The sequence below is a fragment of the Myiozetetes cayanensis genome, unplaced genomic scaffold (genome assembly GCF_022539395.1).
Source record: "Myiozetetes cayanensis isolate MyiCay16 unplaced genomic scaffold, myiCay2020 scf4, whole genome shotgun sequence".
NCBI lineage: Eukaryota > Metazoa > Chordata > Aves > Passeriformes > Tyrannidae > Myiozetetes > Myiozetetes cayanensis.
The window spans coordinates 3,105,639-3,133,130 of record NW_026087631.1 but is presented as its reverse complement, the minus strand read 5'-3'; the positions used below and the strand labels follow the sequence as shown (position 1 = coordinate 3,133,130).

The window sequence follows — 27,492 nt, the reverse complement described above, 5'->3', positions numbered from 1 at the left end:
AGTAAATATCACAATAGGGACAGCGTGTCAGGTAAAAACAGCAGGTTTATGACACACTATTTTTTTTTTTCCCAGAGGATGCCATTTTCTTGGTAACTCAGTCTGGTCACCTTCTTTCTGGCAGGTGATAAAGAATATTAAGCTATAAATGCTTTTCTATTCAGCTATGGTTGAGAACAACATAAATTAAAAGTGCTGCCACATTTATGCAGCAAAGAAATGATGATTTACACTAGTCAAGAAGCAGACTTTCAAAGAACATTTTGTTCAGCATGAGAATAAAAAAGTTCTTTCCATATGGACTAGAACCTCATGTTGCAAGAAAAAGCCGTTTTAACAGTTCACATTTGGTCTTCAAATGTGTCCAACTTTCCACTGACTTGAAAAGACCAAAGAAGCCAAGAAAAGAAAAAGGATGGAAAAGCCAGTCTTCTATTAAAAAATGAAGACACTGGAAGTAGGAAAGTCCCCATTCTTGAAGCCCATGCTCATTAGTAGATACAGTGAAAATACTCCCCAGGGAGTGCCTGCTTATATACATAATGTGCAACAAGTAAAACCTTCTTTCAGAGCTCTCTTTCTATATTTTATAAAAATAATGAGACATTTTTCACCTTTGATATGTTGAAATGTGCATTAACCTTACAGCCATGCTGAAATCCATTTTAATTATAGGTGCATTCTTCACCTTGAACCTTGTATCTTTGTATAGTGGTGTCATCGCTGGATAGCCTGGAAAGACTGCTAATTTAAATTGAGAAAAGATTTTGAACTAAAAACGTTGCTTGTCCTTTATTGAATTTTCATAATAACAGTGACAATATAAACAGAGACATTGCCTTAGAGTTAAAACAGGCAAACAAACAAAAAAACCCAACAAAAACCACTGGCTGACATGAGATGGTCTTACCTGAGGAAAAAAGAATTTTCAGGAAATTAATACCCAACATCCAAAAATTGCTGTATATCACATGAGACTGACATCTCAGTGGGACATGATAAAACCTCAATAACTGTGTAAGTTAAGATGTGGTCAAAGCCTCTGACTCCAGAAAGCAATGATGTTGTTTTATAAAATGAATGCTACACTAAAAGATACCATCTAGTAAGAAAAATAACAAACCTGTGACATTTCATAGTAGTCTCACAATGCAAACGTGGTGAAAATCTTTTGCAACAAAACCCAAGACTGGAAACACTGGAGAGTGTTTTTAGGTTGTTTGTTTGTTTTGTTTTGTTTGGGTGTTTTGTTTGTTTGTTTTGTTTTGTTTGTTTGTTTTGTTTGTTTTGGTCTTTTGTACTTATTTTCAAGTATAATCTGAAAGAGTTCACCAGCTGTGAGATTCTAATCTCATGTTACTCTAAGAGTAGGTATTTAAGTAGACTAATTGTCAGAAGATATTTTTCAGCCACCCTATTCCTTTTACCTCCTATTGTATATGTTATCTATAGCTTAAATGCAAACATAAGAGGCAAGTTATAAATGCAATTGATAGAAGAGTTAAAACAGAAAAAAAAAAATCAAAAATAATTCTGGAGATCCAGTGGCTAAATACAGGATCAGAAACACTGATTTAGCTAATTTTAATACACCTACATGTAATTAGTCAGCCAAAGAACATGATGAATTTGGGCTATAAAGAACATAATCTATAATGTGAACTGCTTTGTTTAAACATTTTAAATGCATATATTTGTTACCACTACGTATTAAAATAACTGATTTTATATTAAAATGGCTCAGATCTTGAGCTGCGTCCTTCTGTCAGAGCAGCCCTGCAGTTCTTCTACCTGGCATGTCAGAAATAAAGGGGGAAAGCATGCAGACCAACACAAAGGTCTGCGGTTGAGTCTGAAGTGGAGGCAGTGGTTTGTCCCTGTGAATATCCCATCCAGTTCACCTGCAGCAGCTGAACTACAGCAAGTCAAGCCTTGTGCTAACAGGGAACAGAGCTGTCAGCAGAGGTGCAGACTCAGTGATTTGCTGAACTTTGCAATCAGACAATTAAAAAATTAAGGGTGTGGGTGCATGTCACGGAAAGTACTTTGCCTTTTTAAGTGAAGATAGTGTTGCTAAACTGACACTTCAGGGGATAATAGTAAATGCCAACTGATGCAGGTTGTGAAAGTAGCAAAAGCAGCAAATGAGGCTTTATTACAGAATAAGTAACTTTCAGTGCGTAAAAAGCATTTCTTTTTAATGTGCACATTATGAAACAGGTTTTCAAAGTATGAATCAGAAATGATCCTGTACATCTGAAAACTCAGACTTCTCTCAAGTTAATTTTTCCATACCCACATTGACCAGAATACTGAAAGCTGATGAAACAACATCTCCCTAAGCAATAGGTCTGCACTTCTTACCACTGTAAAGTTTTCCAAATGTCTAAAGTGCACCTCTTTCACAATGTGAGCCCATTAATGCTTTTTTTTTTTTTTCCCACTACACATGTACACTCTCCCTTTTTGCAATGACTTGCTATGTTTTGAGGACCATTACCATGTCATTTCAGGATCCCTTAGAAGTTTTTTATATGCTTAATTCTTTGTGCCACAAAGTGCCACATTTCAATTTGTTCTATCTTTTGGGCTACCATATGTGGCAGATTTCTTGGAGATTTCTGAGTATGCTCAAAGCATAAGGTGTAATAAAGCAGGAGTACACTCAGCTAGCTTTTAAAATTTTATTTCTCTGCTCCACATTTCACTGATTTTCCTAGTAAAAATTTTCCTTGTTCGTTTTTTCTCCTTGTCCCATAGTTCTTAGACAGCATATTATATGAGTGAGCAATGCTTCAGCTGCTTCTGAGGTGGAATAGCCAGGTTTTCCTCTCTTGCCTTGTTTCTCACAAGAAATTATTAAACTATAATTCTTATGATAGCTCATTCTGTGCAGTCATCCACAGCTGTAAACTCTACGACTGTTCTGAAACTGCATGTTGCAGCTCTTAGGTGAAGATTTATCCTCTGTGGAACAGCATTCAGCTAGCTTCCTCTTGTTCCTCCTCAATTTTTCCCGCTACTTTGGTGGATTTGTGTTGGTTTTCTTTTTTTATTTCTTTCTTAACATCATGAGCTGCTCACCCATTTTCTTTCTTCCTCAGAGGGTTTTCATTCTTCTGTAAATACATACATCAGCATGTTTTCTGAGGCTACCTTTCCTTTCCATTCCTTGAATTCTAGTCTCAGAAAACCAATTTTGCTTCAATGCCTCAGGATGAACACTCCTATTTATCCGTCTTTCCTGTATTTAAACAAGTTTCTCAGAGTGACAGTGGCTGGAGAGATGGAGGGGGTAAAGTTTTACCTTCTGTGGTGGACTGCCTGCACCTGAAAGCTTTCACTGAAGAACTGGTCTCTACCTTAACTCTGCTAATACTCTTTGGAGAATTTTTCTTCCATTTTAGGCATCAATTTGCACCCCAGCCTGGGTGGGCAGAGATGTGACAGCTCTCCACTTTGCCTCGGGATCAGCAGGCCAGGGTGCACTGGTTATTCTGCCTATCCTATAGCAAATGAGGAAGCACAACTCTTTCACCCAACACATTATGTAAAGACAGATGTTTTCAGCTTACTCAGGCATTAGAATTAGGACAGCATAGGATGCCCTGGACAAGGAGGATGACAAAATGAGGGTATGCTTGAACAACAAAATGAAGACATTAGTGCAGCATGGGTTGCTGTAGCTTAACTTGAAGTGGCACAAACAGCAGCAGCATCAAAACGCAGAAGCAAAAAATTTAGGTGTGAGATTGCCACCGAGACAAGGTCATGGAGGGTCCACTAACATCCATATCGCTAGGGCATCACTGTTCTCCTGCTGCTAGACAGGTTAAAGGTAACTCAAAATCCCACCCTGCAATGCAATCACTCCTTCTGGTGCGTTGAAGAAATATCTTGAAGGCTTTCCTTCAAAGGAAAGAAGTTCTTTTGGGTTGTTCTGGATTTACTGCTACCCAGGCAAAATTGCAGCAGGCAGATTTAATCACTTGGTGCCATTGAGGTACCTGGGTGAGGTCATCTTTTAAAACAGCTCATTTTCTTAAGAACAAATACAGATTCAGCAAATTTTGCAGTTTGTCCTGCATGTACTACCTATATATCTAAATCTGGTCTGAAAAGTAACAATATCCTAGATTCTCTTCAATTTTAGGGTTCAGTTTTTAGTGTTTATTTGCTTAAATCTCACTAAATATGAAAAAGTCTTGTGTGTGGTGTATACCTAACAAGCTGCTACTAATGGGAGGGCAAATTCATCTTTACTTTTATTTTTTCAATGAATTTTGAAACAGCTACAGCTTGAAAACATGTGAAAACTTTACCATTTCTGTTATTTAACAGTTATGCCAGTATTTGTGGTCCTACTCTTCACAGACGGGTTTTGTCAAGGGAACTGACTTCAGGAATCACAGAATTTTGTGACCTTTGACATATGCACTTGCAAGCCTTTACAGTACAAGCCACTAAAAACTAAAAACTAAAAACAACCTCTCCGAAAAGCGTAGCATATGTCATGCTAAATATCCTGTACTGCAAGATAAATATCAGAATGAAAAGGCAGACTGAATTTGAGCAACCTGAGTTTATCAAAATGTACTCTTTGATCTGAAATGCAAGTGGAAGAACACATTGAAGTGGGGCTCACACTCCCACAGAATTTAAAAACAAAGCAATCTTGTGCTATTGATGAATAATCTGCCAGTATGTCTTCGCTGTCACTCAAAGGAGTTGTCCAGTTTTAGTGGAGGTAAATTCTGCAACTACTGAAGGTACAGCACATTCAAAGTAACTGACTGTATACACCTGTACACCAACATATTTCAACTATGATTGAAGAAAACCTGTTTAAAGGTAGAAGGAGTAATTCAGTCTGTACAACTTGTTCGGGCCTTGGCCTTGTTAGAAGATCCCAGATGCAAATTTTTGTTTCTGTGGATATTAGTAGAGTAGAAAAGAATACTAAAACTCATGATATAAATTTATAGTCAGCCATGAGGAAGTAAAAAAGGTCATTTGTTACCAGACTGGATTGCAAACCCTAAATTTACTCCCGAAAAAAAATAATTCTGTAACCCCCTGCAAATCTTCTTAAATCACTACAACTGGTATGCCATCAATTACATCACATTTTTTCTCTTACTGGGAAAGATATGGTAGCATGCACTCTTCACATGTACCTGTATTAACATCTGTTTTCTTGCTTTTGTCGTTCTCTTTCCTAGGGTTTTTCCCCCTAGCTGATCAGGTGCGCCCAGAGAAACATGCCTGAGCAAAGCAACGACTACAGGGTAGTCGTGTTTGGAGACCGGAGGAGTGGGCAAGAGTTCCCTGGTTTTGAGGTTCGTGAAAGGCACTTTCAGAGAGGCTACATCCCCACCATAGAGGACACCTACCGCCAGGTGATCAGCTGCGACAAGAGCATCTGCACTCTGCAGATAACCCGACACGACGGGAGCCATCAATTTCCAGCCATGCAGCGTCTTTCCATTTCTAAAGGACACGCTTTCATCCTGGTTTACTCCATCACCAGCCGGCAGTCCTTGGAGGAGCTCAAGCCCATCTACGAACAAATATGCCAGATTAAAGGAGACATCGAAAGCATTCCGATAATGCTGGTGGGGAACAAAAACGATGAGAACCAGAATGCGAGAGGTGGAAAGCAGTGAAGGAGAAGCCATGTCTAAGAAGTGGAAATGTGCCTTCATGGAGACTTCTGCCAAGACAAACCACAACGTGAAAGAGTTGTTCCAGGAGCTGCTCAACCTGGAGAAAGCATGGGACTGTGAGTTTACAGATTGATGGCAAAAAGAGTAAGCAGCAGAAAAGGAAGGAGAAGCTGAAAGGCAAATGTGTGGTGATGTGAAATTGCATTGTCAGGAAGTCAGCTGTGAAGTCTTACCTGAGAACACGCATGTAAAACCTATAGACACCAAACAACCATGCAAGATCCTATTTATTAGTATCTGTTCTGGAAGAAATCTTTAGAATTTGAAAAAAATGAGGTACTGTGGTTGCCGTGACAAAAATCAACAAATACAGCATGCACTCAACGAAAATAAATCAGGAAGAAAAGGAAAGATGCCCCAGGATTCCTAATTTTGTTATTTACAGAAAAGAAGAATTTTTATCATTCTTGTAATGTGAAAGAGTTAGAAAGAGTCAACTTAATATCATTTTCATTTGCATATAACTGCAGGAGAAAGTACTGTACAATGTCAGAAGAAAATCAAAGAAATAGTTGTGAAGAAACCTAGAACATGCAAATGCATTCTGGAGTGGCATTAATCATTTTCATTAAGAATGTTGTGAACAAAAAGTTCTGTGCCATTTTCACTAGTGACTGGTGGACAGTGTGCATAGGAAGAGTCTTGGATCTGCCAAATAAATGAACTGTTGCACAGCAAAAAGGAAGTAGTGGGTATAGCAGCTAAAAGGAACAGATATTATCTCTACCCCTCAGCATGATATTTCTTTCTAGTGGGATGCAGTATTTGAACTGAAAGTTTTGGAAAAGGCAGTCCCTGCAGGAGAGATGGAGATCATCATCTTCTCTGGACTCACCGCTTCAAGAATGACCAGTGTTTCTGGCCCAAATACGTTTCAGAAGAGCAGACATTTGCCTGTGGAGAATGTCCAGATTGTATAAAGATGGTGTACATGTACAGACAGAAAGTTTCCCCTGGGAGGACTGACTGGGGAGTCCCCTAAAAAGCCTCTGTGGGAAAGACTCAGTTCAAATGCTGCTGCTGTTTAAGTGAACACATGGTGTGGTTAGTGAGTGAATGGAATGTCTTTTGAACTGGTGAACTGGTGGTACCCTTGGATAGGGGTCAATGCAGGATACAAAGTTTTTATTCAAATTATCAGATTAAATAAGTGATGCTTCTTTACATTACTATATTTCAATTAGAATGGGGTTATGTTTCTGCACTACTAGATCTACTGCCTTTATGTTGTCTGGAGAGTTTTATATTTGCCATTTAAATTCATGATTTGAACTGCTGTGACTATTTATAGAGCCAAATCCTATATGTGGAGTTAGGGCCCACTGGAGCCTTTAATAGAAAATTTTCTGGGATAAGCACTACAGGATTTGGCATATTAAGGGTTGCAGTCAGCACTGTGTTACAATGCAATACAAAATTCAGAATAGAAAACCAAAATATTTCAAACACTCTGTCAGGGGAAACTACTCTCCTAAAAACCTTAAAAGGGGAAAAATTGTACAAAATGTGAGCTTTCCTGGGTGTATCTCCAAAGCTTTCTTAAATACTAATATGAATGACAGGAAGTATGAATCCTACTGATAGCAAAGCCCATCTAAGACAGAATAAGCACATACAGTTTTTAAAGGACACATTAAAATTGCATAAGTCACAATTTGCACCTTAGGAACTGTTTTGAACCAATAAAAAAGCCTACCATACTTTTAGTAAATGTTTATGTCAAGAAGCATGGGAAAATGAAGTCAAGTACCAATATTATTAGCATGCATGCTGTTGCATTATAAATACCTTCCAGGAGATGCTCAAATGCAGTAGTTGCATTGAAAATTGCTACCTTGTTTCTCTCAGAGTTATTGCTTGCTTACCTTCCCACCTTTCTAACAGCTGTGCAGGTATTTCATAAGTAGAGTGATAGTATACATTTCTTTGAGCAAGAATTGCTATTAGCAACTGTCTAGAAAGGAGCACAACTTTTGTCATTCACTCAGAAGAAATTCTGGCACCAGTAGAATCAAATGGGAAGCTCCTACTGATTTCAGAAAGACTTTTTGTGTGCGCTTTCTTCATTGCATTAGAAGAGAAAACTATAAAGAGCAGGGAAAAAAGTTAAGGTTCTTCATTGACAATAAATTCCTGGCTCTTACACAACACTCTTTCTCCGTAAATCTCAAAGCACTTTTTGCAAAAGGACAGCATCATTATCTTAACTTCTCAGGTGGTGAAAGTGAGGCATGAAGAGAGGAAACAGCTGCACATAGGTTGCCCAGTGGGTTAGTGGCAGACCCAGGAACAAAGGCAGATCTCCTCTGTCGCAGTTCAGTGCTCACTCTGTGTTTTGTCAGACTGTCTCTTCACATTCTTAAATAGTTTCTGAAACACATAAAGAAGCCTGGTTTGGCTTACACAGCCAAGTGCATCTTTCTTGACTGTCTGTCAATAAATCAAACAGTATTTCCAGATCAGGGATGCAAAGCATTTAAAAGCACTACGTTTAGTAAGACTTTTATAAATGTTTATACATCGACCGTGTATAAAAAACTTGCTGATGATACTCAACGTCACAGCATTGGATCCTGTGGATGAAGCTGGGGAAAAAACCATGATCAACCTTATAGGAGACATACAGAGATCAAAATTAGGAGGTTGCCCACAGATGCTAACACACCAGTGCCAAAGGTCATCATGCATGGCACATGCCTTAGCAGCCAGCATGGAATAATGATAAAAAAATCAAAGAGAAAAAAAAAAAAAAAAAGGCTATGTAAAGGACCTTTTAACGTTATTTCTTTAACTGGAGAAATAATTTACGTAGTAAAATATCTTGCAGAAGTACAGTATAGGGGATCTGAATTACTTAAAATGTACTGACTGCAAAGATATTACAGGCTGAATTTTGGCCCTGGACTTTTTTTCTGAATGTGCCTCATAGCAAGAAAAGAGTAATTGTATGGCAAATACGGAAACAAAACTAGTAGCTGCCAATGTTAGGCTTGAGGACCATTTCCTTTAGTTCCCAGTTGATTCCTCACCTGCTACACTATAAGCCATGAAGTATTTCATGGACTTGCATGTATGAAAGCAAGGCCAGTACAGAAGCAATATTACTCAAGGACCACAGTCTCAAAAGAGAGGATATTTTATACCCTCGCATTGCCATCCTAGTTTATACTATTAGATTTTACATATCTTGCATAAGTGTGAGCTGGTTGAAAACATTTGTTTTGCTATTACTTATAGAATTATTTTTTTAATACAGAAAAATATAAGGTAAATAAAGAAAATATACAGCTTTATTACATTTTGTGTTTTGTTTGGGAATGTGGTATCAGTATATTAATCTCTTTAAAAAGTATATAAAGAATATTTAAAATATGTAAAGTCTACAGTGAATTTTAGCACCCAGAAAATATGATCTAGCCAAAATGAATCTTTAAAATGCATGATTTTTATATGTATATGTGAAATATTGAGTATATAGTTATCATGAAAATGTGTTGTTGCAATTTCATTAGCAATTGTTTTATTTGAAAACTGGATATGAAGTAATTTGTGCCTACAAGTTTCCATGTGTGGAAATAAAGTTTTAAATCTAAACATAAGTTTAGAAGATGCCTGCATTGTATTTGTTTCATAAGTTTATTATATATTTTTTTAAAACTGTAAAGACAATTCTTTAAACCTAAATAGATTCTTACATGTTAGGCAGAGTCCCAGAGTCTTCAGCTATACAAATGAGTCCTGAGTGACTTGAAGTAGTATTATCTTATCCAACAGTAACCCTTCTTTTATTATACTGTTGCAATACCTACCTTTCAAAGCAATCTGCCTTCAATAAAACTCCCCAAAAAGTTTATCAGTGGGTATTCCTTTTGGCCAGCAAAAAATCAAAATCATTCTGGAAGCTAGTTTATATCTTTAATATTTACCTTAAAAATAATGGCAGATAAACCTTTGTGTTAGTGAAAAATTGAAGCTTGCTGTATGGATCCTCCCATTACTTTCATTTCTATCAAATTTCTGATGTTTTTGCAAAATTTACTACTATTGCATTTTATATTACCACCTGTTGCAAAAAATTTCAAATATGATACTTTAACACTTCTTGCAGTACAGAAGGTGCAGTAACAGCAGTTAAACAACTATTTCTCTTTGTAAGCAATAATTCATATTTGACTGAGGGAGGAATCAAAAAAAAAAGCTTGAATACTTATGCATGTTGATAGGCATTTGAACCAGTGATGAAACATCAAGTATTTATTGCAGATTTTACGTCACTGCACATGGTAGTCCAAAAAGCATTATATTTTTAGTAAGAAACACTCCAGGACTTTTATTAATTCCTATTGTTCTGTTTTGTTTGCTTTTTTTCTTCTAATGTGCCATCATTTACTATACTTTTTCCTGGTTCTGTTGCAACCTACTGCAGTGCAGTGTTCAACAGTGGATGTGGCAATTCAGTGGTCTGGGTTTTGCACAGTTCAGCCACTGATTGCTTCATAAATGTTTACCATATCATATTCCACAGAATCACCAGAAGTATTGCAAAATTTGCCAGCCTTTAATTTTGTTTTTGGTCATTTGTTACTACGCCCGCTTCCCAGTGGAAAATATTTTTGTTAGTAACACATACCCTCATTCAAACTTGTGAATACTTGTCGCATTTAGTTCACTGATACTTTAACTAGCATTCTCACCCGCCTTATGTGCACATTCTCTAATTATTCCACAGATTTATTTCATGTAGTCAAGTGTGTCTGAAGTTCAGCTCCACTAAAACTACAAAGAGAGGCGGAGCTGAGCTTGAGTACCTTTGAAAGTGCATACCTGGATGCTCTTTGCAAAGGACCCAGAATCTTCTCTAAATTAACCAGAGGAATAAAGGGTATAGAGAAAAGATTTAGCCTCTTTCATTTCATATGATTTATCTTGATGGAGTACTACTTTTTTATATTGAGTTGTAGCGATCCTACTGAAATCATAATGACACTGAAGGGCAAAAGAAGATTTGTTGTTCAGGTTGATGTATGTATATCACACTCAGATGCCGAGAAGTGGCCCACAGTGGATCCCACAAGAGAATCTCTAGTCTCAGATTCTTTATTTATCTTTATTTAATATGTAAGATGAGAAAGGTGAGAGAGGTGGGGACAGCATTGAGGTGCCATTCACTTTAATACGTATCTGCTATACAGCAGCTTTTGTCCAGAGCTGCTGTAAAGATCCTTTGCCTTTTGAATTCCCTTTCCTCTTTGGTGGTTCAGCCCTGCTGTTGTTCAGATTGGTCCTTAAAAAAGGCTGTTGGCCTATTTATTAATTTATAACCCCATTACACATGGTACTGCATTCTTAGGTGAATTTAATTCCAAATTTTTTCTATGAGCCAGCAGTCCCCTGTACAGTTGGGTCACTGTAATAAAGAGGTAAGAGAATTATAATTTGGGAGGGGAAGTAGGAGCACAGAAAATGGGACTGTCAGAAGATTTTACACTTTATAGAACTCACTGTTTCTCAAAAAATTGTGAGATCAGTGAGGACTCCTAAAAGTATTTTCCAGAGTAAAAAAATGTCAATATTGAATGGTCACACTGAGCTGCACTAATGATGACTCTTCCTACAGACATCACAAGGAGGTAACACAAGGTTGCCTCAAGTAAGTAGGTTACATAAGGAGAGCAATTGCTTCTCACTCAGTGATCTATTAAAATCTGTAACTCCTCATAAAATCAACTTATATGACTTATATGACCGTGTAGGGGAACACACTCAGTAACCACAGGGTTTCAGCTCCCCTGTCCTTCCTCTTGTGCTAGTTCTGACTGGGGTAGGTCTAATTTTCTTCGCAGTGCCTAGTATGGGGCTGTGTTTTGGATGTGTGCTGAACACACATAGTCTTGCTAATATAAAGATGTTTCTGTTATTGCTGAGCAGGGCTTACGCAGAACCAAGGCCTTTCTTCTTCCCCTGTTGCGTGCTGGCGAGGGGACTGGGCGTGCACCAGAGTCTGGGAGCAGACACAGCTGATTCCAGCTGACCCCACCATACCATAAAGGGTGGGGTGATGAAGGAGGAAGGGGGGAAATTCAGAGTGATGGGGTTTTACCATCAGGAATGATGGGGCCGTGCTCTCCTGGAGGTGGCAGAACACATGCCTGCCCACAGGAAGCAGTGAATTAATTCCTTGTGTGTGCAGTTTTGTTTTCCCTGCTAACCTGCCAATCTGTCTCTGTCACATGCCATGGTTTTTTTTCAGTTGTACTTTCACAGTTCTCTCCCTGATCCCACAGGTGGGGGAGTGAGCAAGCAACTGCTGTGGTGCCCACTTGTCTGATGGGGTTAAGCCACAACACCTATTTAGTCTGGGAAGACCTTTTTCCCTCTACATGGAAAGAGACAGATGTTCTCCTCAGTGAGATGAGATGACCTCTACAGGTGTGAACAACATGCCCTTATCTTCTACAAACCTCACACTGGTCAAGCCTTGCCTTTTGAAATGAAATAAAAAAACCAACTGGAACACCAGTCTAACACAGCAGCAAGGGAAAGTAAAATACTTTTATAGAAACATGACTGTAAGCATCCAAATAATAGTATAATTTATATGTAGCTCTATGAAGTGCATGTTCATGTACCAAAAAATAGTGAAAGACCATGTTAGAAGAGAGAGGTAGAATTACAGAAGTGGCTTTTCTTGGGATGCTGAATGGGGAGAGAAGGTAAATATGTTCAGTTTCAATGGTAATATTTAAGAAGGATGAAACAAAGGAGGTAAAATATCAACTGCATATTCTCTGAATTACCCTGATAATAAGATCCATTAGGACACAGATCAATCATTCATAGAAAGTAGCAGTCAATATGAACATTAAAAAAAAGGTTGTGGTAAAAGAAACGGTCTTAAATTCTGTCCTTCCTTTTTGCTGGCTGTTATGATCCAGTTATTAAAACCATTAGAAAGATGCCTCTTCCCAAATTAAGGTGCAAACAAGATCATATGCCAAAATCAATAGTGTGGATTTTATTTAAGAGTAAATGTGAGGCAGAGAGAGAGAGGGAGAGATAGAAAAAAATAGGGAAAAAGAGATGGCAGGGAAGAAAGAGAGTGACAGAGAGAGATTAAATGGAAAATGTATCATCACTCCTTGGAGTCCAACAACATCCCATAGCTCCTCTTCTTCTGGTCTTCTCAGTGGTGAGGGTCCTGCAAAACATATATTCCAGCGGATTAATATACATTCAGGAGATGCCCAGACACCTCCCCCGTGGCAGTTTTAGAGTCTCTTGCAGCAGTCTCTGGATTTGCTGCATCCCTCGGATCACCCGCAGTCCCCTGGTGGTGGAAGGCCTCAGGAATGAGACAGGGGCACTTTGGGGGTCTGTGATGGTTTATGATCCCTTCTCAGCTGCCTCTCACGTGAATGTCCCATGTGTATTTAGTCTTCCTGCGGCGGGGGGAGTTACTTCTGTTTGGTATGGAGAGATTTCACCATCACACCCCCAAAACCCTTCTCCTCCTCCACCAGCTGAGCCTTGTTAACTTCTCCTTAGACCTGAGATAATTAGACAATGCCTGAATCTCAAGTTCCCATCACAGTCCAAATTCCAGTCAATATTGGTCCCAATCAGGTATATTGGGGTGGGAGGCGTGTACTTTGGGGGTCCCAGACAGCCAGTTTCTTCCTTGCAGTTTGACAAAAAAATCTGTCCATGATTTTGATAATGTTGAAGACATTAACAACATTTCGGTCTCTCACACTGGCATAACCATATTTGTCCATGGTTGCTCTCCTGTTTATTTTCAAACTCAGATCTGAATCTAAGATTGGCTTAATTCTGAAAGCTTGAGCTACACCTAATCGTTTCATGGTCTTTTGCTTACCTAGTGGCAAAAGCTGGATGGCATTTTGAAAAAGCGACATTAACCCACTATGGTAGAGGACAATTTTAATTTATTTATTACTTACTAGAAAACAGCTCAAAATAACATAGTAATAAAGTAATCAGAGCTAAATTATTCCCACAGGAAGAAAAAAACAAACAAGCAAAAATAGCCTGTCAGCTAGGTAACAGCACATGAAGTTCGCCCAGACTGTAGAACTTGAAAACACTATGAAATCCACATGGATGCAAATTCAGAATTTTATTATTGTGGGGGTGTAGGGCTGGGGTGGAGGAGTGGGAGTGAGAGGGGAAGAAACAGAATGACATCTACTTGACTGCTTTCCCTGCCTCTCCACTACCCAGGAAGAGCAGTCAGCCCGACTGCCTTTGCCGCAGCCAGAGCACCCACTCTTCTGCTGGAAAAGCTGTAGAGAGCAAAGAAAAACAAACAAACAAACAAAAGAACCACAAGAGCACCACTTCGGGCACAAATAAGTGATGTTTGTATATTGTGGGAAAGTATGGTGATGTGAGGACATTCAAAAAGTATGTGGCTCAAAAGCAACACACTTCAGTGTTATCATCCGGCCTCCAATGGCTGTGTTTTAAGCTGCAGTTCTGCACCTCTCGGAAGTTACCATGGTCTAAACTTTGCTGGGTCAATTAGGCTACACTTTAAACTACTTATGGAAGCTAGATTATTTAATTTAAAAAAAAAAACCAGTGTTGAGCTGTAGCCAAGAAAATATATTATTCTGTATTATACAGATGTAGGAGACAGTGTACTGTTAAATGCAAGCTAGTAGTTAAAGCTGTTATTCTATTAATTGTGGTGATTTCTTTAACCTGTAAATATTTTTTCCTCAGAAGCTTGGAATTAGTACTGTTCTACCGGGTCTTTTAATATGAGTTAGTTTAGGAAAAGAAACTTCCATATCAGGACTATTTTCAGCAAGAGATTTTCAAAGTACATTTAATGGTTATTAGAATTTGAAGTTCAACAGAAAAATTTAACAGTCATTTGTAGAGACACTATTAGTCATCCTTTTCCTCCACAAATATGTTTTATGGTTTGAAATGTCACTAAAATGGGTATTTTAGGGCACAGGCTAGAAGTCTGAATAGGAACAGATTTAGCATATATTTCAACTTTCAAGTACATGGAAGTATGGGTAAGTTCAATTTTTTCTGAATGTCAGAGACCAAACTCATTCTTGGTTTTGTTTGTAATAAATTTGTCCCTATGTTGTCCAGTTTATTTTCAATAACACTGTATTTCATGTGGTAACAATGGACAAACTGAAGAGTTTTGCTTTCTATGGTGTTTCATTGTCAATTATTTTTTGGTATAGGAAACTACCAAGAGAAAGTTAAACCTGTAAGCTAGGTTTAGGGAGACTTTTAGGAAATATTTTTCTTTTTCTAACCCAGACTTTTTTTTTTTTTTGATCTGTAGCAAAATGACCAATACCCTAGTGTCTAAATTGCCCTCGTATACAACCGGAGCAACTTTTTTTCTTGAAGATCCAGGAAACTTACAAAGCATTTAAAGTGAAAATTTAATTTCTCTCTGTCTTCTTAATATTGTTTTATAGAACAGCCGCCAATTTTCCAAATTTACAGCACAACGTGAAAACCTGTCCCCTCTGGACACATCAGTACACTCCCTTGGTTCTCATGCTCTCATTTCAAAATCCCCTGGTAACAAAACTAAATAATTCACTCCTTCCAACTTCATCTTCTGAGCTTCTCAGATGTTGACATGACTGCAGCTCTTCTGTGATGATGACACCACCACAGGGGAACCCAGAGGAGACTCAGGGGAAGTGTGGGAGGGAGGTAATCCTAATCCTGTGTGCTTGCTTGAGAAGGAATCTGCAGGACCTCCTCACTTCCTCTGAATTTGCATGTAGGCCACCTATATCAGGCTCCAGGACAGAGCACTGCACAAGCACAGGCCACTCTTGCTGAGCATACCACGAACTACAGCTTGCACCAGAGCCATCGTGACATGTGTTCCCCACATCTCTGGTCACTCTTTTCACCCCAACATCCATCAAACACTACTGCCCCACTGCTGTTTTGGAGGTTGTAGGCAACCTCTGTCTCACAGACCTTCAGTAATGGGATTTGTCACTGTGTGTACCAGTGCAGACACTGACACAGAGGCTAGAAAAAATATTTTTGGCTGTGGATAGCAAGTTTTGTTTACTTTCTAAGGCATGACATAAATTATGTATTTTTTGCGGGAGGTTTTCTTTTAAAAAGCTTCAAAGATGAAAGGCCATGTTAAATGAAAGCCTTCTTGAGCATCTATTTGAAGACAGCTTTCCTGTGGAAAAAATTTTAAGTTCTCATCTCAGTCTCAAAAGGAACAATAAACACAGACCTACTGACTTTTGCTTTCATTGACATGACTGTCTTTGCACACTGGGGGAAAGACTAAAATGATGAAAGGTCTTAATTGCATCATGGTGTGAGAAAGAAAGGAAGCAACTGAACAGTAAAAGTTACCTGCAGGAGGTGATGGTGTCTATTGATTTTGCTTTTAATCCACCATCGGTGGGAAAAGAGACAATATTCCATCAGCACCTTTGAATTGTAAAGAATTTAGGGGGGGAAATAGAACAAGTTGAGTTAAGCAAGCTCTGGCTTGGACTGCTCATTGACTGGACACGTGCACTGAGTGACCAGTAGCTCACTGGGTCTTTGATGGAGACTGCCTATTTTAAAATAAATAATAGGTACCACTCCACTTCTCCTACCCTATGACTTTGTGGGATTAAAAGTAGAAATCCCCCAAATCGGTGGGAACACCTCAGCTTGCCTGGTTTTTGGAATACCACATTTCCAACTAGCAGAAGCAGAACTTCACAGATCTTCTGGGAACGCTTTCAGTGTTCTCTGACCTCCAGACATCTTTCAAAGTGTGACAGTGAACGAACAACAATGAATGATGAGAAAGAATTCTCTTTCTGAGAATAACAATGACCAGTGATCTTCAGTGAAAATTATATACTTAACTTCTTCCCTTTATTTTTTTCTATTTCAGTAATAAGTGATCAGATATAAGCAATTTCTGTGGATATTGGTGAATGAGACATGTACATATAATATCCTATATGACTTTTTAAATCAACAGACCAACAAGAAAATTTGTGCTATTTAGCCCACAGGGAAAATCTCACACAAAGATTTGGGATTACAAAGAGCAAATGGTCACATGTAATCCAGCCTTTCTGTCTCAGTCTAACACTTTTTCTTCAGCTAAGGCTGCATCTGGAGGGCTGTGTGACAAGACCAGTTCTGGTCTTGTCAGTGCCAGAGAGACATGGATTTCCTGAAGCAGGGCCAGCAGAGAGTCACAAAGATGATTAGAGGACTGGAGCATCTCTCTTACAAGGGCAGGCTGAGAGGCCTGGGCCTGCTTGGCCTTGAAAAGAGACAACTGGGAGGGGACCTCATCAACGTATCTGAAGGGAAAGTGTCAACAGGATGGAGCCAGGCTCCTCTCAGTGGTGCTGAGCAGTAGGACAAGAGGTGATGGGCAGAGACTGATGCACAGGAACTTCCACCTGAACACAAGGAAGAACTTCCTTCCCATGCAGGTAACCATGCACTGGAAGGGATTGCCCAGAGAGGTTGTAGAGTCTCCCTCACTGGAGGTATTCAAGAGCTGCCTTCATGAATCCTGTGCCATGTGCTCCAGGATAACCCTGCTTGAGCAGGGAGGTTGGACCAGGTGACCCACTGTGGTCCCTTCCAACTTCACCCACTCTTCACCCACGTATTTCACATCACTCAGTGAAAGTGATTGTGAAATATGAAAAAAGAAGACGAGCAAAATAAAATCAATGCATTTCTGGGAAAAAGAAGTTTTTTTTAAAAAAAAGTACTTCAAGCAACTAGTGAAACCTCAAAGTGTAATCTCTAGTTTTGGGTCCAGATTAACGTGCAGATTGTTTGAAGAGATATGAAGAAGAAGAGTGGAAGTAATAGGGCATCTAGAAAGTCAGATCTGTGCTGAACAGATAAAAAAATTTTTTTCTGCAACTGCAGAAGAGCCATATGGGAAGAGCCTTAACAGACTACAGCTATGATGCAAATAAGTAAAGAACAGAGAAAAAGCTCTGTTGCACATCTCCTTCTGCAAATTTTTTAGTAGTCAGAGCAGGGAAGCACCCAGAAGGTGTCTGAGCACAAACACTCTCTCAGGGATCCGTATCCTTTCACCCTCACTGCAGCTGGTGGGTGGATGAGAACACCTATTGATGGGAGAGACACTCACAGCAGTGACATTGCTGATATGGCCCCTAGACACATCCTGAAAGCCCTCACCAGTCTGATTATTTGTGATCTATCACAGTCACTGAGGACAGCTCACAGGCAGAGACTGAAAGGCAACTCTGACACTGTATTTTTAATGCTTTTTTTTCTTTATGTGTACAGTTTTCTTTTTTTTTTTTTTTTTTCCCTTTTGTTTTCCCCTCAAGTAAAGAGAAGACTAATTTTTCCTGGTAGATTCTCATAACAGCTCATAATTGTTTTCCATCTTTCTTCACCCACCCCTGTGGCTAAACATCACAGGAGAAAATAATTCACAAAAGGTTGCTTTCTTCAGGCATTGCAGTTTCTGTGTTACAGTCACTGCATATATGGCAGAAAACCCTCATCATCTATGATTTAACATGGGGCTTTGTGTTTTATCAGGTAAGACTAACACCTTATATATTCCTTTTTTACTCATCCTGCTAAAAACATATGATCCAACAAGAAAAAAAACCTCTGTACGCTACAGACACTATACATAATCTTTAATGTGACCACTGCTCTCTTATCCCAGAACTCTTTATCTAAAAGTTGACAGAAAAACATATTGACCCTGAGATTAGCTTAGCTGGTTAGTGAATGGTGCTAATAACACCAAGGCCATGGGTTTGACCCCTACATGGGCCATGCATTCAAGAGCTGGACTCGATGATCCTTGTGGGCCCCTTCCAACTCAGAATGTTCTGTGATTCTGTGATATTCTAGAAAGGCAAAACATAAATATTTTGACACTATAATGCCAGGGTTAGTTTGTTCTTTTCTGTGGACTTCACTTTAGAAACATACCAGCCTGTTATAACCGTTAGGTTATACGCTTGAAATTTCAGTTCAGCCTGATAACGAACTTCTTTTTCTGGCATCTGGAGACACTATGGTATAGGAGAAAAATCCCCACCTGACAATAGAAATTACCACACTGACAGCAGTGTGGGTAGGAAAAATCATGTTTCACTGCATTTTTTATCCGTTAGTTCATCATTGCACAAAGAAGTGTATCTGCCAGAGGATTACTTTAAGGATTTTTTTTGTTATCTTTTATTTTTCCAGATATGAGGAAAAATAGATGGGCTTTAGTCATTTTATGAATCACAAATGTGTTTTTTTCCAGCAAAAATGAAGGCAGATTTATTTTATGAGAAATCTGAAGCATGGTTGAATAAGAATCTTAGTACTCTATAAATTACTTTAATGCCATATGGACAATACGATTAGTGTAGCAAGCAATCTCAAACAGAGATTAATCACGAAAGATTCATTGAAAAAAGCACACAACCCAGTAAAAACAACAAAATTCCCTATCTGAAAAGTTGATCATCTGTCAAGAGGGTTGATAACTGGATGGCTTAGATTTTTGTGAAAGTATTTTTTTGTTCCTTACCATCTTTAAACATTTTTGGAAAGGAAATTACTTTTACAGGAAAGATTCAAAAGGAATTTAAGGACGCTATTTTTTAATTAATTTTTTTTTCAATTTCTGTTTTACTTCTGTTGACTGGGAGAATACAGGTTTTGTTTAACAGGCTTGCTTTGCAATGGTTCCTTTTTCTCTTCTGCAAAGAGAAATTCTTAGTGGCCTTGCAAAATGCAAATCTAGGTTCTGCACTATATATGTCTTCCATGTTTCAATGAGCCTGAGCATTCAAACACATAATGTGGTATTCAGAGATACGCACTACTCCCACTTGGAGACTATGCTAAACAGTCGCAGCATATTAAAAAACGTTGCAGATTAAACACTGCCCATTTTGTGAATGGGCTTTTTTAATTTTTTTACAGAAAGCCATAAAAGCTAGAGTACCTAAATTTGTTACTTGTTCCAATAAAATCTGTATTCTGTTGACTATATTTAGTTACTTGACTGTTAAATATAATTACCAGCAGTTTTTGAAAGTCAGGAAAAGTAAGGTATCTAATAGAATGACAACTTTTAATGCACAGATTTAAATGTACAGTCGAAGGCTTTAGGAGAAAGCAAGAGCTGTACCATGGTTCCCTCAACATACATGAAGCACTGGGAAACTGCTTTGTACATTTTACATGAGGTCTTGGCCAGGTACTTAAAAAGCAGAAGAAGAATAATTTCCAAGTTTTATTTGACTTCTTTCTGATTTCTTTTCAGAAGACTTAGACAGTTGTTTTCCAACATCTACACTATTCTTCTGCCTATCTAAATGACAGGTTTACTGAACTCAGAATCAGGAAGATGAATGTGTACTGGAACCTTCAGGTTCAAAGGCTAACTAGCTTTCTTATTCACTGGTACTTGAGTGTCTGAGAGAAGAGGCAATTGCTTTTTTTCCAGGATTTGGTAATATCAGACTTTGCTGAAATAGCTACTGCTTGAAATGTCACCTTCAAGTACAGAGTAGTTGTTTAATTCAGACTTTCTGGTCAATGGTTCAGACTGCGAAACAACATAACATCCAGACACAGCTCTTCTAAAAGCAGTGTTTTATGAGTGTTTGGAGTATATTTGAGTATATTTGGAAAATATCTGTAGAATATTTCAAAATGGACTCGGGAGTTGTTTCATAAATATTATTTGAATTTTATTCACTAACTGATAGTCAAGAGAAACCCTGATCATCTGGGTGGCAATTTTCCATGTAGGTTAATACAGGTTTGATGTTCTGCTTCTGATGCCACACAGTGTTATTTTTCAGAACTGTTCTCAAGACAAAATGCAAGAAAACCCAAAAAATCATTTCTCAGAAGCATGGGGAAAAAAAAAAAAAAAGCAAGCTAAAGCCTATGACACTTAATAGAAAATTGAGATTTTTGCATTGGTTAGTTAGGGACAAATACAGATGAGGTAAATGAATCTAACTAGATAAATTGTATTCCTAAATTTAGATTCTCTTTTCTGGTCAGCTTGGCAGGTAGTTGACTGTCCCATACATGGAGAAGCATACCATTTGTATGGGGGGTGACAACCCCAGATAGCAGCACAGTCTTCCGGGATTATTGCACTTCCAACAACTGCCACTGCTGCTGGCAGAATGTTATGTTGAAACCCTTAAAAATATTAGTTTTAACACCAATTCACAGTGCATTGCCATTTCAAGTTAGTAATACAGTATGACACCAACTCAGCCTTGTTGCGGAGGAAGAGAATTTGTGTTTTTAGCACTCTGCTTCTACTGGTCAGTGATGCTACTTTTTGTTAGTTCATTGTCAGGTTTCCTTCCCAGTCTGAGAAAAAGCCAGCTTTCCTGCTGTGAGGGCTCCTGCCTGAACTCCTTTGTGTTTCTGGGAGATGTGTTGAATAGGAAGACAGGCATTACACAGTTGATGCCAGGTTTTACTAACATTTCTCCTCATAAGTGACAACTGCACTTCCGTATTGAGGAAAAGCAGCAAGTTCATGAGCCGAGTTGCTGTCCAGATGTCCTCAATGGAATACAGCTGGTTTTGCCAACTCAGAAAAAGGCAGATGAGAAGCTGAGGGATCCCTTCAGCAGCTACCAGACTGTAAGTCTTTTCTGGCACAGAGAAGCAGCCACGTCTCAGGTACAAGAAGCTTCTTCTAGGAAACCATCACGCAGCCTGAGCTGTGAACGGTGACATCTTCAGAAAGGAGAGAAATGGAGAGGCAGCTCCATCAGATATGAAATTTAAGGTATTCATAATATGTGAAAACTTTATAACTAGTTATTTTCTAAAAGCCCATTCACTGACAGATGAATAAATACAATTATAAAAATGTTGGCTGGAAAATACTGCCACTTCAAGTCATGCCCGATTCAATTACATGGCATCAAATCAAGTGGAGAGCTGACAACATCTGACAAGTAGAAGGTTGTGGCCAGCAAGGCATAATGCTAAATGTCAGGAAGAAGATAACAATAAATCTGAAATCTGTTGTATCACACGAAAAGATAAGTATTAAAACTCAAGGACATCCATCCCTCAGTTATGTAGGAACATAACAGTTATCACCCAACCCAAGTGTGTTTTTATAGATTTATTTTTACCTATTTTGTCAGTTGTCTGAGGTGATGTGAGATAATACAATTATTGCCTACACCAAGACAAAATAGTGGTGTCTGCTGTTCTCAAAGGCAGCCTGGATCTACCCTGGCATGGGGATGATCCACACACGAAGCTGCCTGCAACCTTGGGAGAGCAATTAGGCCAGTTGGCCCTGTCTCCAGCAGCATTTAACACCCTTTTGCAAGCTGAGTGTGTACCAAAGTCAATTGCAATCATCACAGTTGGGAGAGGGTGTGTGTGGGGGCACACGGGCTCAAGGACCTGACTACCTTTCATTGTGGTCAGTACCACGTTCCAAAAAGCCCACACATCTTTTAAACTCTTTTAGGAAGAGTGAGTCCACCACTTCCTGGGCATGCTGTTCAATGTCTGGCCACCATTTCAGTGAGAATTTTGTTCCTAATATGCAATCTAAACCTCCCCTTGTGCAACTTGAGGCTGTTTCTCTCTTCCTGTCCCTTGTTACCTGGAAGAAGAGGCCGATTGCCACCTCACTACAACCTCCTTTCAGGGAGCTGTAGAGAGAGATAAGCCCCCTTGAGTCTCCTTTTCTCCAGGTTGAACCCCATCTCCCTTAGCCTCTCCTCTTAAGACTTGTGCTCCAGACCCTTCACCAGCTTTGCTGCTCTTCTTCAGGTATGACTGAGGTATAGTTCTTGCTACTCAGTCAAGGACTTGCACAACCAAGTTATTGGGAAGATAAAGTGTTGGGATTAACTCTGGAAAAACTTCACACAGGACATTGCACGTAGAAATCCCGGCACTAGTACAAAAATCAAATACTGAACAGAAATACTGGAACCACTTTTTGGTATGTGCAAGTCTTCTGATGAGTGGGGAGCAGATTAGGACCTTTAGTTCTTACTGGGAATTTTCCTATATACTTTTTTCAATTTACCTGAGCAGTTAGAAAATGGCTGGCATGGCAAGCCTTCAATTTGTTTTCTTAAAATGGATTATACTGCTTTGTTGCTTTTATGCTAACATCTTGATGATGTTTCTCTTAACTGGCAACTTTAAAACCAAAAGAAAATAAACAATGTGTACAAATGCAAAGAAACATTCCTTCTTATATACTACCTGCAAAGTGTTAATTTTCTGATTAATAACTTGTTACATAAGTGAGATTATTAGAACTAATAAAGACATCCTAAGCTTTAATTGATGTAGTAAAATCAGAAATATTTGTGTATAAAATCTGAACGTGAGTGAGGCAGTTTGATTAGAAGTTCACTGAGGTGTCAGTATTACTACTGTGCTTAAAGGATTCGGCTAAAGGTTTTCAATCCCTAAACATGAGCAATAGTTCAGTAAAATAAAAGTTTAATTTCCATTTCCACAGTGATACTAACTAACTTATGTGGTCTTTTTAACAGCATGAGTCGTAAATGAGGCATAGGAATGTAAAAGCAAAAATTAATTTCCATATCCAGATAGGCTGTTGGATAATCCAACATAGGTATAATCCCAGATTATTGATGATTGCAGACTGCAGGATTTAAAGTACAATGAAGGAAAAAACTGCAGAACATATTTTAATACAACTATTCCGTGCATGCACTAATAAATATGTTTAAAAGTTGTTGTGACAGATAAATTTTAAAGATTTTAATTTTATAGTCTTTGCTTTTGCCACTGCTTTGAGGCCAAAAATAAATTCCTCTTACACTTGGAAATGGGTGGCACTGCCTTACTTCACAGACTGCTTTTATGAAAATACTGTAAAACCCACAATGACAAATCACATGATAATCAGCTTAGTGTAGATTTTTCCTGTATTTCAGAATAACTTATTTTCTATATGCTTAATACAGATGATAAGGTTTCATTTTTAAAATCAAATAAATCAGCTGCATCCTTAAGAAAAATCACTTCTTTTATTATTTTTCAGGTTAATTTTTTTCCTTTTAAATGTCTTTGAGATTAAAATATGTAGAGCATATGTGACACAACAGTTTGTTCATATTGTTGACTGTCCAGGGACCAGCCATGAAAGTACAGAAATGTAGATAGGGATTTTAATACAAAGTTTGGAAGTGTGTAAGGAATATTCCAGTAGACTTTTAGTGCTGAACTACCACAAGACCAAGAATTTTGTGCTAGAGTCATCAACTGAAGAAAAAATCCAAGCAGTCTAACAATATCAGAAAACACTTTAGAAACGTAGTGCTTTTCAGATTAAAACTAGTGCTTTACAAGGCAGTGTGTGTGTGTTAAAAAGCTTTATCACCACATTTCTGTTTTTTGTTGTTTAGTTTTTTTGCATATTCTATATCACCTTAATATTTAAATGTCTAGAACAGAGGTAAGAGAGTTTATCCACAGGGAGAAAGATAAGGCTTTTCTTTTCAATTCTGAGGACAGAAAATAAAGTCTAAAAAAAGAACTTGCCATACTTGTAAAAACGTAACTTATTAAGCATCTGTTACCAAAAAACAACAATACAAAAAATGCACGTGTACCAAAGTTTTATACTCTCCATGTTACTACAGTCTCTCTCTCACATTCAGCACTTTTTACTGCATGTGGTCAGAGCAGAGAAGCCCTGTTACACTTCCTCACAAATAGTTATGAAGGGCAGAGGAACAGATAACAGAAAATCTGTGACAAAGGGAGCACTTTTATTGACATAGTGTAGTTACTGTGCTACTGGTTTGCACATTGTACTTGATTTTATGAGGGTATAGAAGAAAATCACAGCCATGCTCCTACATGCATGTATCTACAGACTTAATTAACCTCCACCCTCAGAGCATGTTAGTCCTGTGCAAGGTGCCTGGGTCATGCACAACCTCCTCTTTTGTAAGTGTTTTACACTCAGGGAAAGGTAGAAGGTGAGAAAATTAATCAAGGTTAAGAGAAAAGAGTAAGTAAACTGCAACTGGAACTCAAGGTATGATGTACAGTGCCTGTTCAGAAATGAGTATCCTCTACTAAGTGGAAGGCTGGTATGCCGGGCAGGCAATGGCTTCAGCTGTGTATAGAACAGACAAAGAATGAAATTACGTAATTTATTGTCCTGTCTGTATGTGAGAAGCAAATCTCTGCTGTAGCTGGCTGCAGTGCTGAAGTAGGCAGCGCCATGCAAGCAGTGGTAGCGCATGAGTTACGAAAGCCTGTGAGATGAAGACAGTGGGTGAAGAGGGGGAAATGCTGATACTATCAAAACTTTGGTCCCTCCAGAGAGCCACTGGCTGTAACACCTGAAGTGTGGTTTGCGGGTGCTGCAGTGCAAAACCATAGACAGGATAGTTTGGAAGGTGCTTCTGGTGGTCCTTCAGTCCCATCTGCTGCTAAAAGAGAAGAAAAATTCAAAGGTATATCATGTTGTTCAAAACCTTTTCCAGTAAAAATCTCCACATCCCTTGGGCTAGCAGTGCCACTGCAGAAATTCATCTTGTTTTCTAGTATATGACTGGAAATTCCCTTGCTGTAACTTAAGTCTTCTGCCCTTCATCCTTTTGCTGTGCTCTTCTGCCTCCTGCCATACTTTGCTCTTTCACCCTCCACGCTCCATAAACCCAGAATTTTCAGCTTCCTCCTGCTAACTGTGCTCCAGTTCCACAGTTATCCTGGTGGACATCTTACAGTTTGTCAACACCTTGTTGGTACTGGGAGATATGAAACTCAGCATAATAGTAGAGTTAAGGGTTTATGAATACTCAAGAGAGGCAATCAGTCATTCCCTTAAACCTGCTCTCTACACTTGGCCAGTGCAGCTCAGAATGCAAGGACACACTGCTGACCCATGTTCAACTTCTTGTCTGCTAGGATCCTCAAAACTTTTTCTTCAAAGACCCTTTCCAGCAATCAGTCTGGAGTACTAAATTCTCCCATCACATGGGCATGGCTCTGTCCCCATCACTGAATTTTGGGAGATTCTGTTTTTCCCTTTTCTTGAGATACTAATCTTGAGTTCCTTTTTGACCTTAGTTGGTGCCTTTGAACAGCACTGCTCTCCAGTTTATCAACCGCACCAAAAAAGCTGAGTCTAACTTGTGAACTTAGGAAGGAACTACATCCCATCATGTGAGTCGTTAAAGATATTAAACATTATTGGTTTTAGGATCAGCCCCTGATGAATGCCACTAGTAACTGACCTTCCAGCTGCCAGTGCTATCCTTTGAGCATGACAGTTGTGTTGGTTTAAAGATAACCAGCAGGAGAAATGAACCCAACTCAAAAGAGATTATAAGTGAGAGTTACAATTTAATAAAAATAATACAATAAATACAATTATACAGAGAAACAACTGGTTTTAACCTACAAAACTCTGATGTATAACCCAGAATAACCACATATAACCACAGAATGGTGTTCGTTGGCCCCCGTACTGAGCCCCACATGATCCCCCTGAGTCCGAAAAGTAAAAGGAAAGGAAAACCTGTTGGTGAGTGGGATGGTCTCAGACTGGTCAAGAACAGTAGTCGCAGTCTGGTTGAGGGTTCTGGTCCTCCTCTGGATCCCACAGGTGGTACCAGAAGTCCCAAGACCTCAATATTATATAAACTCAGGTTTGGGTGGGAATGCCCAGGGTGGGGAGTTCCACAATGCGTGACTGTGAGTAGTGGGATATTTTTGGAGTCCTTGATGGCTCATTAGCAGACATGACTCCTCAGGGTGGCTGCAGAGGTGCTAATGACTCCCCAGAGGAGAGTTATCACACCTGAGTCACTGGTGTGAGAACAGGAACATCCCCCTATCTTACAGGCTTCTTAACACCCAGCTTATTGCCTGAGGGGTCAGGTGTGCCCTGGGCAGCTGCTGCAGATGGTCTATTCTGAACAGTTCCTGGGGAATGACATACTATATAGACAAGAATAAAATTACAAAGTTTATATAATGTTTAGACTTTCTTGAATTGCACTTGGAGACCAGTCCAATGACTGGAAAAAAAAATTAGAAAAATTTTCAAGCTTAGATTCAGTGCACAGGTTTTTTCTTTCTTTTCAGATAATTCTGTTTTCCCCATACTTGCTCCTAATGGGGTATCTTGCTCTCAATGCTCTACAATTTTAAACCTGTGTTATCACTGCCCTTAGCTAAATTCTAAAATTGTTTTCATGAGTTTATTCTGCCCAATTACACTGTGCTCTTTGCATATACATATCATATTTTTTAGAATAATTGGGTTAGAATGTTTTACAGGGTTAATGGTAAATATTGTTAAACAGCACAATTGTAATAGCTCACTAGAAAATATCTGCAAGTTGTAATAGCTCACTAGAAAAAAAGAAATTGAATTTCATTTAGCAGTGGGATTACCCATCCATTAAAATATTCCTCCTAGAGAAGAAATAGATGAAATGTGGGGTTTCCAGTTTGCAAATAATTAATTTCAATATTTTTCAATTTTGATCAAGCTTGGCAGAAAATTCTCTTTTCTGTGTGTGCATTTTATAGAACCCAGTCTAGAGAAATACCCTAGTAATAATAAGGAGGCTCTTCCTCAGGAACTCCAAGTCTTCTGATTCTGCAAGAAGGATCCAGGTCACTCAGGACTTCCACATACCCACTGTAGCCCTAAGCAGCCAAAATCCTGAAGGCCAGTAGGGAATCTGAGGAG

The 27,492-nt window shown here is 38.8% G+C and overlaps 2 protein-coding genes across 2 annotated transcripts in view; both read left to right on the top strand.

Moving 5' to 3' along the window:
* Positions 1 to 27,492, top strand: part of LOC126647144 (GTP-binding protein Di-Ras2-like) — a 44,164-nt gene that overhangs the window by 6,755 nt on the left and 9,917 nt on the right.
* Positions 5,262 to 5,863, top strand: LOC126647145 (GTP-binding protein Di-Ras2-like). The gene is given in 5 exon segments (XM_050329089.1): positions 5,262 to 5,303; positions 5,305 to 5,362; positions 5,365 to 5,645; positions 5,647 to 5,769; positions 5,771 to 5,863. Coding segments are annotated over 5 exon segments (597 nt in total).